Consider the following 15,307-nt stretch of genomic DNA (forward strand, 5'->3'; position numbering starts at 1 on the left):
CCCTTTGCCTTTTGGTGAGGTGCATGTCCAATCTTGTGAGCAACTGGGTAATTTGTGCACTGAAGAAAATATGCGAGTGGGAATGTTTGAGCGCTGTGTGTAAGAATGCATACATGTTTGTGAGTATTTGTGTGTGTTCAGTCATATGACTGCATACATGCTTACGACATGACTGATGTTTGAGTTCTTGCATGGAAATGCTTCAACGACTCTGCTGAAGCAACCTACTGACTCACACATTGCTCTGTTATGACGTCTGAAAAATATTAGAATTGTAAAACCTAAGTTTCTGCATCTATTTAAAAGTGTGGGAAATGTGAACACACATATAAGGTTGCGGGTTTACTAGCTATTCTTATTACTAGCTAAATCAAACTAGACCAAGACATTACCTAAATTCTATACTCTATAAAACCAAAATGTTCACGTCACAAAACATTTTCTTAATCACTATTTTTGCCTTGTTTTCCAGCAAATGTTTACACACAACACCTCTGCACTTTATTTCTCTCAACATGAGGACAGGAGAGCTGTCAGTCAATAAATGTGAAAAAGTAACTTGCGTTACTTATTTGAAAAAGTAACAAAAGATATTTTGATACAAAATATAGATACAAAAATAGATACAAAAGTAACAAAAAGATATTTTGTTGTAAATTGATAAAGTAATACGTTACTTTACTAGTTACTTGAAAAAGTAATCTGATTATGTAACTCAAGTTACTTGTAATACATTACCCCAACACTAAATATAGAATATAATAGAATAGAATAGAATAGAATAGAATAGAATAGAATAGAATAGAATAGAATAGAATAGAATAGAATAGAATAGAATATATGCACTTCTTAAGACAGTTAGGTAAAGTTTAGGTATGAATAGGTGTATGAGAAAAGTCAAAAATGCTCAAACGTACACTTACCAGCTGCAGCACGTCCTCATCCTTTGGCATGATGGAGAGCTCCAGTACACTCTCACTGCAAAGAGAAGTGAGAGAGACCCAGAGAGCATGAGTTTCAATAAGAATATATACAGTATGAAAACCATTAATAGTTTCCATTAATCTATCTCCATTAATCGTTTTGGGTTGTGATTTGGGTGGAGTTCAAAGCCACACTGGGGTCAATTTGGTTCGATTATCAGCAGTAACCTTTCTAAGTAATGCACATAATCATTCAGACAGCAAACACTGCCTGAGGTCATTCTGTTACATAAAACATGCAGAATGTCACAAAATTCACATGAACAACACTGTGTAAATGTTTAATTATGTTCTGTTCATTCAACTTTTAACTCAACAATTTAAACAATGCTGTAGATCAAGAAATCATGATATGTATTTACTTCCCAGGCTAGTGGATATTGTACACAAATTTGCATTAGCTCATGCAACAAAGTGGAATTAATTTTTTTTAAATTAATTTTAAATTAATTTTTTATGCCGTTTGAGCTCACCTGTTCTGAATCAGTGCAATGACCTGTGAGTACGTCTTACCCAGCACACTCTCTCCATTCACTTTAACCAGCCTGTCTCCTGCAAATGCACACACAAAAACACACTTATATGATAAACATTTAAACCAGGGTTTCCCCAAACTTTTTTGTTTTTGTCTAATGTGCACAGCCCCATCAATAAGGCTCAAGTATCCCTTACAATCCAGAAATGTTTTCCTAGCCAATATCATATTGGATGTCAAACAATGAGAAAATATGGATGTGAAAACAATCAATACTAATCGAATTAATTTAGCAGATTAATTCAGCAAACTATTTGTATTTCAAATAAATTTTGTTCTTTTGAACTTTCTGAAAAATGTATTGTTTCCACAAAAATATTAAGCAGCACAACTGTTTTCAATATTGATAATAATAACAACAAAAGTGTTTCTAGAACAGCAAATCATCATATTAGAATGATTTGTGAAGGATCATGTGACACTGAAGACTGGAGTAATGACGCTGAAAATTCAGTTTTACCATCACAGGAATAAAAACAACTTTAAAATATATTAATATAGAAATCAGTTATTTTAAATTGACTCATATTTTACAAAATCACTGTTTTTACTATATTTTTTATCAAATAAATGCAGCCTAGATGAGCATGAGACTTCTTTCAAAAACATTAAAAATCTTCCCAACCCCAAACTTTTGAACAATAGTGTATTTTGCTATTAGTGTCATCCACACAAAAGTATAAAACTTGCATATATTCTTTTTTCTTGTCTTAAGCATTAATTTATCAGTAGTTCTATAATTGGGTTTAGTGTATTTAAAGTTTATTTTTAAAGCAAACTTTCTTCTGCATAGAGAGAGTGTGCAGTCTCTTTGAATAATAATAAAAATTAAGTAGACTCATTCCATGTGTTCACTCTGTTTTCCTTAGATGGTTGGTGTGTTTTGGGTTCATGTCAGGGTTAGGTTATGGGATCAACTCAACCAGCGGCGGTCTGTCGGAGGAGTCTCCGAGGCCGAGCCTCCTATCCAGTCATAACCAATCATATTAAAATACAATAATCAGAGGTAGAACATGATCAGTGGCATTCATCGCCTGTGTTGACATAGAATATGTGTGCACTGAGCTCCACAGAAAACTCGATTTCCTCAGAATTGGATCACTCATTATTTATGTAGTTCTCACCCTTTGAGTATTATCTGATCATGCGATTAACTGCCATTAGTTCCACATAACAAACTGTATCAATTACATTGAATTTACACCAAAATGATCACATAAAATACCCAAAAAATCTGGACCTAGTGATAAATTCAAACATTATAATGTATCTGAAATTATCAAGGCTATATTAATCTATCAGTGAGAGATCATTGTGTATGGGAGAATAGATGCTAGTAGCAACAAATATGCTAAACCTATTACAAACTTGTATTGTTAAAATTTAAGGAAAGCAGGTAAGGAAAACATGCCCTCATTGACCTTTTATTGACCGGCAAGCAACCATGTGTCTTTCGTAAACACACACACACACACACACACACAAATACACATAGAGATAATGAGTCACCTTCTGTCATGCTGTCAAGTGTTTTGCATGAATAAGAAACCACATTTCACAACAGAGGACAATATTCCACAACAGATATCACTCTGTATCAGTTTCTCTCTCAAGTTCAGATTTACTCTTTCAGTTTTTCTGAATGCAATGAGGGCAAACATGGTAGTCAGCTGACATCATTAGTCACAGGAAGCATGACCAAGTGTGTCATGAAATATCAGTGCTTCAAATATGTGTGTGTATGGTGACATAATAAGACACATTCCTTTAAATTTGTGACAGGCTCTAAAGAAGAAACAGATCATCATCAAGTTAAGTGGGCAAGTCATAACAAGAGATCACATATGTACTCACAAGAGTGCACCGGGGTGGGTATAATCAAAGCTAAAATCGTTACGCACGCAAAGGCAAGTGTACAAACCCATTCGCACACATGCTACAAACAACACTACACTACAAACGCAATCATACATGTGTAAACTGTGGATTAAAAAGTGCTCAGGACTGAAACCATGTCAACAACAACTACAGTTATCTTGACTTTCCATTGAATTTCAGGGTTATATGAGGTTTGCACCACCTTGTTGACTTTCAGTGAAACTGAAAAAGTCTCTCAAGGCCTGTTCACTCTAACATGAATTCAGTCAGATTATCATATGTGGTTTGTCTGTTTAGGCCAATGCATAAAAAAAATCAATAAAAAAAAATGGCAGACGGGCTGAATGAAAATGCATCCATTTTCTGACAGTAGATGGTGCTTATAGAAAAGCAGAAATACACTGGTTACCCCGGTACACACAACCCCCCCCCCCCAAAAAAAGACAATGCAAATTGCAGTCGCTTGTAATGGAGAAGAAAAGTTTTTGTACTCGCTATGATATCAACATCTAATACAAGAGAACAGAGACAAAAGAGGATCTGGATTCTTCCTCTGTTAATAACAATCACTAAGTAAATAAGCAGCGGCTCTGGGCGTGTGATCAAAAGAGTTATTTTTAGTGCAAATAGGGATGAAAATGTTTGTATCAGTCTGAACAGACACATTAACAGCCATTTATTGAACTGAAAATGTTTATTGCACTGAATTTTCACACCAAACATTTGTCTCGGAGTGAATGGGCCATTAGTCTGATGTCATGTGGTCTGTATGAACACATCATTCCTGCTGCACACACACAATTTTCTTCTCTCTTTTACCTGTACACAAGCCAGCCTGGTGGGCGGGGCCTTTTTCCCTCACATTCTTAACGAAGATGGTGTCCATGGGCTCCAGACAACTCCGATGGAGCCCTGCATGAAACACACAAACACAACCCTGTTTACAACCATAGACAAACACATAGTAAATTCATCGTTTGTACAAAAACAGAAGACAAATTAGAGTGGGTCCAAATATATTAGACCATGTAACAAAAAATCTGGGATTCAAAATCTAATTTAAACCTCAAAATGAAGAAAGATTTTGTAAATTTGTTTGTTATGGTGTAACATGATTATAAATATTTCAGATTCTGAATGTTTCTAGGTCAAATTAATGAGATTGATCATGTGACTCTTTGTACAGGCAGTCAGATCTTCTTCCACTGAAGAGCAAGATATTCTTTTTATCATCTTAAATCATGCTGGAGAACATGATCATCAGGTCTGACAAACATGTGGAGTTCATGCAGCTTGAGTGCTGCTGTCAGAAAGACGAACAAGCCAAATACTGCATCATTTTGTAATTCATATTCATTTTTCATCATGCTATTAATGCAGTTTATAATGGGGGAAAAAATCTGTATGAGACTAGAAGTAACACTTCACTAGTGATCTTAATAAGAATAATTCTTAATAACAATGAATGCATGTCTACATCTTGGTTCTAGCAAAAAGCTTGATCCTGCAGAGGTGAAAACTGGACACTGTTCACTGTAACATTTGATGTTTGGCTGAAATGGAATATAAGATTTATCAGTAATGACAAACTAGATTTATAGAATATGATTGCCTCATACCTTTTTTGCACTGCATTGTATTTTTCGTATTATTATTAATATTATTATTTCTTTTAGGATGTAACCGCTGTGACCTTTTCAACTACCTTTATAGTACTTTAATTATTAGGGATATTTGTCTTTGACACTCATTTGTAATACATTATTTTGTTTTTACTTACAGTGGCATGTGAAAGTTTGGGAACCCCTTGCAGAATCTGTGAAAATGTTAATAATTTTATCAAAATAAGAGAGATCATACAAAATGCATGTTATTTTTTATTTAGTACTGTCCTGAGTAAGATATTTTGCAAAAAAATATGTTTATATAAAGTCCATGAGACAAAAAAAAAATAGCTGAATTTATTAAAATGACCATTGATTTTCATTTCTGTGTGTGGTTACCTGGATGATCTATGACTGTTTTTTTTTTTTTTTTTTTTTTTTTTGATGGTTGTTCATGAGTGTCTTGTTTATTCTTAGCAGTTAAACTGAGCTCTGTTCTTCAGAAAAATCCTCAAGCTCCTGCAGATTCTTCAGTTTTTAAGGATTATTTGCATATTTGAACCCTTTCCAGCAGTGACTATATGATTTTGAGATCCATCTTTTCACACTGAGGACAATTGAGGGACTCAAACTGAACTATTAAAAAAGGTTCAAACATTCACTGAGGCTCCAGAAGGAAACATGATGCATTAAGAACTGGGGGGTGAAAACTTTTTGAATTTGAAGGTAAATTGTGCTTAATTTGTCTTCTGGCAAACATTTAAGTGTCTTATGTTGCTATGTTGCTTCTGAAGGGCAGTACTAAATGAAAAAAAAAAAAAAAAAAAATTATATATATATATATATATATATATATATATATATATATATATATATATATATATATATATATATATATATATATGTTGTTGTTGAGTTTGAGTCCCTCAATTGTCCTCAGTGTGAAAAGATGGATCTCAAAATCATACAGTCACTGCTGGAAAGGGTTCAAATATGCAAAAGATGCTGGAAATCTGACGAATCTGGTGAACCCGGAGGATTTTTCTGAAGAACAGAGCTCAGTTTAACTGCTCAGAATAAACAAGAGACTCATGAACAACCATCACAAAACAAAAAAACAGTCGTGGATCATCAGGTAACCACACACAGTATTAAGAATCAATGGTTCACATACTTTTGAACAGGGTCATTTTAATAAATTCAGCTATTTTTTTGTCTTGTGGACTATATATAAACATATTTTTGTAAAATATCTTACTCAGGACAGTACTAAATAAAAATAACATGCATTTTGTATTATCTCTCTTATTTTGTTAAAATGATTCACATTTTCACAGATTCTGCAAGGGGTTCCCAAACTTTCGCGTGCCACTGTACTTTTGTTCATTTAAATTCACTGTACTGTTGTTTCCATTTTGGGGCATTGTGTGTTGTGTTTGCCTAATTTGAAATCTAAATAAAGATTAGGGGAAAAAGTAATCTATTTCACTAGTGGACTTCACTGTGGACCTCACCGTTCAGAGACACACACATTCACAGATGTGTAGATTGGCACTGAGGAATGTGTTTCGCTCATACTGATGCCAGCGTCTCATGATGACTTGATAAGATGAGAACAGACTGTTACAGTCAACAAACAGGTTGAGGTAGTAATGCAAAACTGATCTAGAAACTGTGAGGCATCAATACCTGTCTTATTTCATAAGATTATCTGTCAAAAGCAGCTTTCATTTCACAAATCTCTATGATCTGAAGCTACAGTGTGTGTGTGGACTGTGTGTAGATGCATGTGTGTGTGTGTGTGTGTTTGTGCACCTCTATATGGGTGAGTAGTGCTGTGCGATTAATCGTTAAAAGATTTCGATATTGATTCAAACACCCACACGATCTTATTCCAAAATGTCAATGATTCGGTTATGTCTATTAAACCTTTGACAAATACGATCACATCGAAACATTCAAATCTGACCCGAGAGAGCAGTTGTCACATATAGTTATGAAACAGCTTTACAAATAGTCTTTTCAACCACAGTATCATTATTTCTGGTACAATGTTCAAATTATTGCAGTAGTACTGATGTAAAAGTTTATAGTTCAGATATAAACAATGATGTCTACAGTAGCAATCAAAATAGAATAAATCACCTTGTGAAAGTAACTTGATGCTTCAAAATAAAGATTGCATCAATTACAATGTAACGGCAAGAAAACTGTATGTCATTGAATTGTTCATTCAAGATACTAGTTCAAAAGTTTAGATGCCTTAAAATTGCATGGGATCCAGACCAGTGTTATGGCATTATTACAATATGTAAAGTGTCATGAGACATCAAAACCAACAGTAAAAGTTCTCACTGGAGATCTGGACAAGCATTTAATTTTTGCATCTGTTTCCATGTACAAGTACATTGATATATAGTACTGTGACATGATATCTGTTTTGTTTAATATGGAAATAAGGAAACATTTTTCATATGACATGACTTGCAAATTATATGGTATATATCTCGTATCAATTGTGCTTCTTCCTGTAACCCTGCTTAAACCAGACTGATTTGAATGCAGATGGACACCTTGAGTGTGCATCAACGGAAACTTACTCTAGGGGGCGCCATGCAACAAAAAAAAATCAATCTTTGATCATTGATCATGTGACACTAAATTGTCACAAACTGATCTCAGATCAGTCACTGAGAAATAAAAGGAAACAACAGGATGATAATGTAGGTAAGAGGAAGAAACAGAAAAATGAGAAAAACAAAGTGTTCATCAAGTCACGTGAAGTTCAGTCAACTCAGATAAGTGACAAATCATCTTCAAATTGTAAGAAATTAGTGCAAATGACTTCAATTCAATTCACATGACGTGAATAAGACTTAAAAAAAAAAAAAAACAGAAAAATAAAAGAAAGACTCACCCTTTCCATTCCCGTTCTCTTCATCCTAACAGGAAACAATAAGAGGAGAGTTAGATCATTGTAAAATAACTAGTTGGCCTTAAACTTAAATGATTTAATAGTCATTCACAGAATACACAACACTTAATTGAGTTATTATCCTCTGTAATAAGTACTTAAAGTAATCATTTAAGAGAAATGACAGTGGAGTCTTGGAGTATTTAACAAATAGTTCTCTTTTTAAAATTTTAGTTTCACCTCAAAATTTAAATTTTACTCATCCTCAAAATTACTTTTTTTCTGCCTTGGAAGACAAATATGCTGGTCACTGACTCATTTCCATGCAATTACAATGATGAGGATGAAGATGAGTTTTAAAGCTTCAAAAATAGACAAGCTATTAAACTAAAAAGCTGTTGTTATTATTATTATTATTATTATTGTAATATGCTGGTCATATGGTGCACTATATCATATTTTATGCTGCTTATTTGTTATTTTGTCCTCATTCACGTTCATTACATTGAAAAGAGTGGGGAAGATATGGTTCAATAATTCTTTTGTGTTACATGAGAAGAAATTCACACAGGTTTGGAACAATATAAGGGTGAGTAGTCATTTTTGGGTGACTATCCCTTTAATGTCTTTGGGGTGTAACATGAATCAGAAGCCAATAGTTATCAATCAGTTGTGCATCATAGACACCTATAAAGAACAAAAACATGAAATGACTTCATTGCACATCTACATTATTAGTTGTGTGATATGAGCACTGTCTTAGCACTAGAGGTCAGCACTGGGAAAAATGGACCACTCTAGGAGTGAATTTGCTGCTTTTAGCCACAAACATACATAAACACACCTCCGCAAGAAGAGCCGCAATGACATTAATCGTTCCCATCTGTGCTGGCGATGACATAGTATTCATAATATTCACTGTGCATCTTTATTTGCAACAGACACAGTTTAGATAACACACATGCACCACCCTCACAAAATAACCAGACTGCAAACCAGAGGCTCAAATCACACACACGTGCAATGCTGATCAGGCAGTTTGAAGTGGGCAGCCCAATGTTTAGTCTGCGCTGACTGGGCTCATTCCTAACAAACTCACACAATACTGAGGCTTTGCCGTGCCGGGAGAAAGACAGACAGAGGGGCAAACAGATGGGTCGGGAGTGACGGACAGTGACCACAACTTTAAGATTTATAACCAACATCCAACCCACAGATCAAAATGAAAGTCCACGTGTGCATTATCTTGGAGTTGATGGGGTGATAGATGGAGAGAGTCACACAGTCATGTGACCATGTGGACACTGGGAACAGTGAAGAACAGAATGGACCAGAACACATTGTCCCAGCAGCCCTGGTACGGCCCGGCCCGGCCCAGCTCAGAGTGACACAAAATAGGCCTTTTGACTAAGAAAAGCAAACAGCAGCTGCTCAGAGAAGAGATGTTGTATAGACCAATCATAATGGGGCTTTGTTTCTCCATCATCATGTACACGCACACCATCCAAACATCTGTAGCCTGCTCTCAATAATGTACACTACCAATCAAAAGTTTGGGGTTGGTAAGATTTATTTATGTTTTTGAAAGAAGTCTCTGCATTTATTTGAAAAAAAAAAAAAATACAGTAAAAATTATGAATATTGTGAAATATCATCACAATTTAAAAAAACTGTTTTCAATTTTGATATATTTAATGTATTCCTGTGATGGAAAAGCGTTTTTTTTTTTGTTGTTTTTTTAATTGAAGTCAATGTATTTTGTATGACTGAATCAGGCTGACTAAATATATTAGGGTTACATCAACAATGTAATTGTGAAGGGTCAGATCAGGTAAAATGGCTCTTGCCATTTAACTGCACATATTCACATTTTACATGTCATGTGACCAGACATGATTTTTAGACATCTCATGTCTTTCTTTGTATAAGCCGTCCATTTTTTGATCTCTCTAAAGTCAAGTACTTGTTAGACCAAATGCTATTGGCAAAATGGCTTAAACCCTTAAAAATTAAGGTTCCTGTTAAAACAAATTGATGCCATGGATGAGCCTTTTTTTTTTAGTTTTTTAGTTTTGAGCACAACTTAAAGGAATAGTTCACCCAAAAATGAAAATTATCCCATAATTTACTCACCCACAAGCCATTCTAGGTGTATATGTCTTTCTCCTTTCAGCCAAACACAATCTGAGTTATATTAAAAATTATCCTGGCTCTTCCAAGCTTTATAATGGGATTGAATGGTACCAAATTTTTTTTTAAGCCCAAAAAAGCGCATCCGTCCATCATAGAAATAATTCATACGCCTCCAGGGGGTTAATAAAGGTTTTCTGAAGCAAAGTGATGCATTTTTGTAAGAAAAATATCAACTCCTCAACTCCCACCTAAGCTTACGCTACTCCTACGTCATATGCCGGAACTCGACTCTCTCGTGAACGCGCGGATGGCTGATGGGTGAACTTAGCTTCAGAAGGCCTTTATTAACCCCCTGGAGCCGTATGATGGATGGATGTGCTTTTTTGGGCTTAAAAAATGCTACCATTATAAAGCTTGGAAGAGCCAGAATATTTTTTTTAATTTAACTCCGATTGTGTTTGGCTGAAAGAAGAAATTCATATACACCTAGGATGGCTTGAGGGTGAGTAAATCATGGGGAAATTGTAAATTTTGGTGAACTATCTTTTACTCTTTGTAGTTCAGAGACAGGGACAGTTTGTTGAGTTTACATCTTATTGGAAGTTTTATTTCAGTTGTTGAATTACTCTGATTAGTCAGGGCTCGATTTTGTGATAGCAGGCATCCTCACCTTGAAACTGGTGTGCAGGGCAGACTCTGGCGGGTAAACGATGAAGTGACGTAGCGTGAAGCCAAAGCCCTGAGAGTTCTTGTGGAGCACCAGTGTACGTGGACCCTGCCAGGACATGCCCAGCCCATCTGCCCCGCTCCTGACCACCGGCCGAGGGTTCTCACTGGATGAAGAGATCCCATCTCTCCGCCCCTTTGCCTGTAGGAAACATAGAGACATTTGCTATTGATATGTGTAGTTACTAAGTCCAAAATTCCATTGGGATTACAAGTCACATAGAACACTGTAGTTAATGCAAATGCTTTTTATGCAGTGTGTCTAATGCAAAAGCTCTTCTGTAGCTCGGTCATGGGTTTGATTCCAAGGGAAAGCAAGAACTGATAAAATGTAAATGTACACCTTGAATGCAGTGTAAGTCGCTTTGGATAAAAAAGTCTGCTAAATGCATAAATGTAAATGAAATGCATCTGTGTTAATGAACACATCACTTTTAATGGGATAATTGGTGAATACTCTTGGCAGATAATTGCTAGAAATAACACCATATTGTTCCAAATGACCGTCCCAACTGTTTTGGATCTGTCAGTCTACTTACGCCACCTGTGCAAACAAGACGTGGGTAGGTGAGGAAAAGTAACTAAAAGGGGGAGGGCAAGGGAAACATTTCACATTTGGGAACCATGATGTCATTTTTGTGATGCCAACATTCCCTTAGGAATTCTTAAGAGGCCGCTAACAGGAACGTTTCTTATTAGATAGTAGGAACAAAGGCCAAGGATCTCTACAGAAATAAAAATAAAAAATAAAATGAAATAAAAAAAAGAGTTTGTCTGTTTTGTCCCCTTATTACTGGGACAAAACAGGCAAATGCATTAAAACAGTTTTATTTAAAAGGTAACATCATTCCCCTAATTTAGCAAGAAAATACCTCTTTTCTCTTCAACCTAAAATCAACAGCCATACCAGCCCTGTGGTTTCACTATAACAGGAAGTATCTGGTTAGGGCAGAAGTTCCCCAAGGATGGTGCCAGTCACCATATACATATATATACAAACAGAAGGGGATTTTTGTTGTTGTTGTTGTTGTTGCCAACTCATTTTATACAAAGCAGAAATGTACTTCTCAAACCTCTTCTCTTCACCTCCCATTACTCCTCACATCTCTCTGCACTCAGCAGAAGTCCTACTCTATAATCCAGCGGTCGTGACACCGACCGCAGCCTCGCCCCCTCTCTGTTTCTCACTCTATTTCTGTCTCACACGCTGTTTTCATTTGGCTGGGCTTATGTCTGAACCTTCTCTCTTTCACTTGCATTCTTACCAACTTGCACGCATGAACACACACATATAGACAAATGGTAACACTCCTTTTTAAACAGTCCCGCATATTGTGTGGAATGATGTAATGTTTTTATTTAATTTGCTTTTCCCTTATTAAAGGGATAGTTCACCAGGAAATGATCATTTAGTCATGTCTTTCAAAAGCTGAATGAATGGACTTTCTCCATGGAACAAAAACGGAGATATTAGGCAAAATGTTCTTTTCCATACAATGAATATGATGGTGGCCATATTTTTTGGTCGAGATTTTCGGTGAATATTTTCAATCCACTTCATCCAGTTTCGTTATATGGAAAAGAGCAGCAAGAACATTCTGCTAAACTTCTTATTTATTTCTACTACTGATTTATGGAAGAAAGTCATACAGGTTTGGAACCACCCAATTTATCTTGAGTGAATAATCCCTGTACTATTTTGAGAAAGAAAGAGGAGTGAAAAGACATTTGACTAATATTCTGCAGTGATTTTTTTGGAAAAATCTGTAGAACGGATCTAATCACTTCATATTAAACAGAGCTGAGGTCTCGTAATGATGGCTGAAAAAAATCAAATTAGCTAAAACATTTAATAAATAAACACGCAAGAGTTTGAAAATATTCTTAAAATAAGAGCTAATTTGCAAATACATTGTAAAGATATTAAGACTCTTTCTCCATTCAAATTCTTCGGCAGAGTTCATGCACGCGTGGGCCTGCTCAATGGATTAGAGAAACAAATAAAAGTGAAAGACACAATAAGGCTGTGTAAGTGACAGGATGAATGTACAGGGGCATGTGTGAATTCCATAACATTTACCGTTAAGCCAGGACATGTTCAGACAATGACGGAGAGGCTAGCTTTAGAAAGAGAAAGAGACGGAGAGCTCCGTCTCCAACAAGCTCCAACACGCAGGTTTCGACCACAAGGTTCCTCCCGGCACTGAGAATACCAAACCCTGTTATTACCCCCCCCCAAAAACACACAAGTGTACACACAAACACATGCACACATCTCCTTATGTCCAGTATTGTCCACCCATTTAAAGCATTAACCTTTTCCTCCACATTCTGTTTTTGTAATGTGTTTCTTCATCACTAACTTTTTAATGGGATTAGAAATGTATTCTCCAGGAAACCAAGTACTACAATCAAACAAGTCATCTCTTTTACGTCAGAGAGAACTCCCAATGTTCTCCAAGAACAAGTACATTCCCATTAAAGCTTTTGAGAAGTTCACTGACATGTTGCAATCCAGAAAATGATGTCCTTTAAATATATATATTTTTTTTTTTTTTTGTGTCAAATTTTCCAGTACAAATATGCATTGCACTTGAGAAGCAATAGAATTTTAGATATTAGGTACAAAATAAAAAAATAATAGCTTGATTTTAGGGAATATACCTTGAATTAAGTTTACTTTTTACAGACCATTGGAAATAGTTTTTGATTTTGTTTTATACATAAACTTTACTACATTTTGTTAGACTTATGCTTATAACAAAAACAAAACCAAATTAATTCAAGATATTTTCTCTGAAGTCAAATAGTAATATCTTATGAAAAGGAGAACTCTTATATTATATGTGTTTGTCTACACAACCAAACATCAGGTAAATTCATAAATGAAAATATAAAACTGTCTGCTTCACCTGTTAAAATCGTAGTGTTGTGCACTACTAATGTACCCTGATGACTTCTGCTCAACATCCAACATTCATTCAGGCGAGAAGTTGGGCTGAGGTCATAGTTTATGACCAGCTGATGATGGGTTAACACACGCCCGACACATTTTTCTCTGGGGGTGACATGTTTCTAGTGTTGATTCAGGGTAATTTGGTCATAAATCAGGGAGAATTGGAAACGTAATGTGGACATTGACTTATGAATGTATATAACTAAATGTTCTCAAATACCTCATTTGATGAGTGTTTTATTATGTCTCGAGTCCTCTATTGGCAGGCTATGCTTACATACACAAGCTCACAGACAGTCGCCAGAAACAATACACTCCAAACAGCTGAGTGGGTGATCCTGCTGAAAAGTTGAGCGTAATTAATGTTGAGTGTTTAATCCCTGACACCCTGCCCTATGACTGCAACACACACACATGACTGAGAAGAGGTGTGTGTATGTGTGAGTTTAAACCCGTCTGTCAGCTCTTTCAGTTCCGCTGGAGCTCCGTTAAACAGGGTTTTCCACCTTTACAGCAATGTTTGAATCCAGGATTTTAAAAAAATAAACAGAACTGCAGGGAATATGAATGAATGTACTTGTATCCTGCAGGGTGACTTGAATGTCAACATGATTTTAATATATCAAATAGACTTTTTTACACTCTAGATGATTGTAATCATACGATAACCATATAGTGTACTAAACAGACATTATTTTGATGGATATCATGAGCATGGATTTTTTGTTTAAAGTTTTTATCTAACATTTATATCTTATTTCAGCTTTATTTCATAAAATAATAGTTTTAGCTAACGATAGCAACACTGCTTACAATCAGCTAATTGCTGAAGTGGTATGGCATAGTGGTTAAACATTTGAACTGGTGACTGAAACGTTGTAGGTTTAAAACTGATACATTAGCTTTCACCATTGTGCCCTCGAGCAAGTCATCTAAATCCAGGGGGATTGTCCTTAAGTCTATTATAAGTCACTTAGGGTCATTTCTGAAAACTGACTACTTACTTATTAGGGGTCCAAGCACCAAAGGTATTTGCACTGACATTCTTATTATTTAGTTCAATGTAGTCAAATTCTACCAATAGGGGGCACTATAACCAAAAAAGCACTCATGTATCTGCGACTGTTTGATCGAGGAAATTCAAATTAAGTGTTAAAGCTTCTTTGCTACAAATTCTAACATACTCATACTAAAATGTCAACATTTTCTGGATAAATCGATAAAACAAAAATAAATTCAGAAGTCAATTATTTCAAATGCAAATTGTTGATCATTATGAAAACTGGTATGCATATGCAGATAATTATAACGAGCCGGTGTACCAAATTTTATGGCAATCGGCCACACATGGCACTATAAAGAGTGCAAAGATCTTCTAACATGTCCACCATTTTGAAATTCTGAATTTTCTTTTCTTTTTTTTTTTTTTTGTCCTAAGTCATTGGTCTGATTGACACAAAATGTGCTGTGTATCATCTATAGTCCATCCTGACAAAACGTTCAGTAACCCTACAATGCACCTCCAGAGCTTGTGTATTTTAACACAGCCTTGCTAAAGGACACCACCTGGCAACCTTC

At 35.5% G+C, this 15,307-nt stretch overlaps 1 protein-coding gene across 9 annotated transcripts in view; it reads right to left on the reverse strand.

The window, feature by feature from the left end:
* The window catches only part of arhgap23a (Rho GTPase activating protein 23a), a 75,314-nt gene that overhangs the window by 22,224 nt on the left and 37,783 nt on the right, over positions 1-15,307 (reverse strand). For 7 of the 9 annotated variants that reach the window (XM_067382350.1, XM_067382353.1, XM_067382352.1 and 4 more), the window contains exons 2-6: positions 10,718-10,915; positions 7,918-7,942; positions 4,216-4,308; positions 1,457-1,535; positions 918-978 (exon numbers count right to left, since the gene is read on the reverse strand). In XM_067382350.1, coding sequence (XP_067238451.1) covers positions 918-978; positions 1,457-1,535; positions 4,216-4,308; positions 7,918-7,942; positions 10,718-10,915 — 456 coding nt within the window. The remainder of the gene's footprint in view (positions 1-917; positions 979-1,456; positions 1,536-4,215; positions 4,309-7,917; positions 7,943-10,717; positions 10,916-15,307) is intronic. The other 2 variants (XM_067382348.1, XM_067382347.1) reach the window with 1 other exon arrangement.

Source organism: Chanodichthys erythropterus, chromosome 3 (genome assembly GCF_024489055.1).
Source record: "Chanodichthys erythropterus isolate Z2021 chromosome 3, ASM2448905v1, whole genome shotgun sequence".
Taxonomy (NCBI): Eukaryota; Metazoa; Chordata; class Actinopteri; order Cypriniformes; family Xenocyprididae; genus Chanodichthys; species Chanodichthys erythropterus.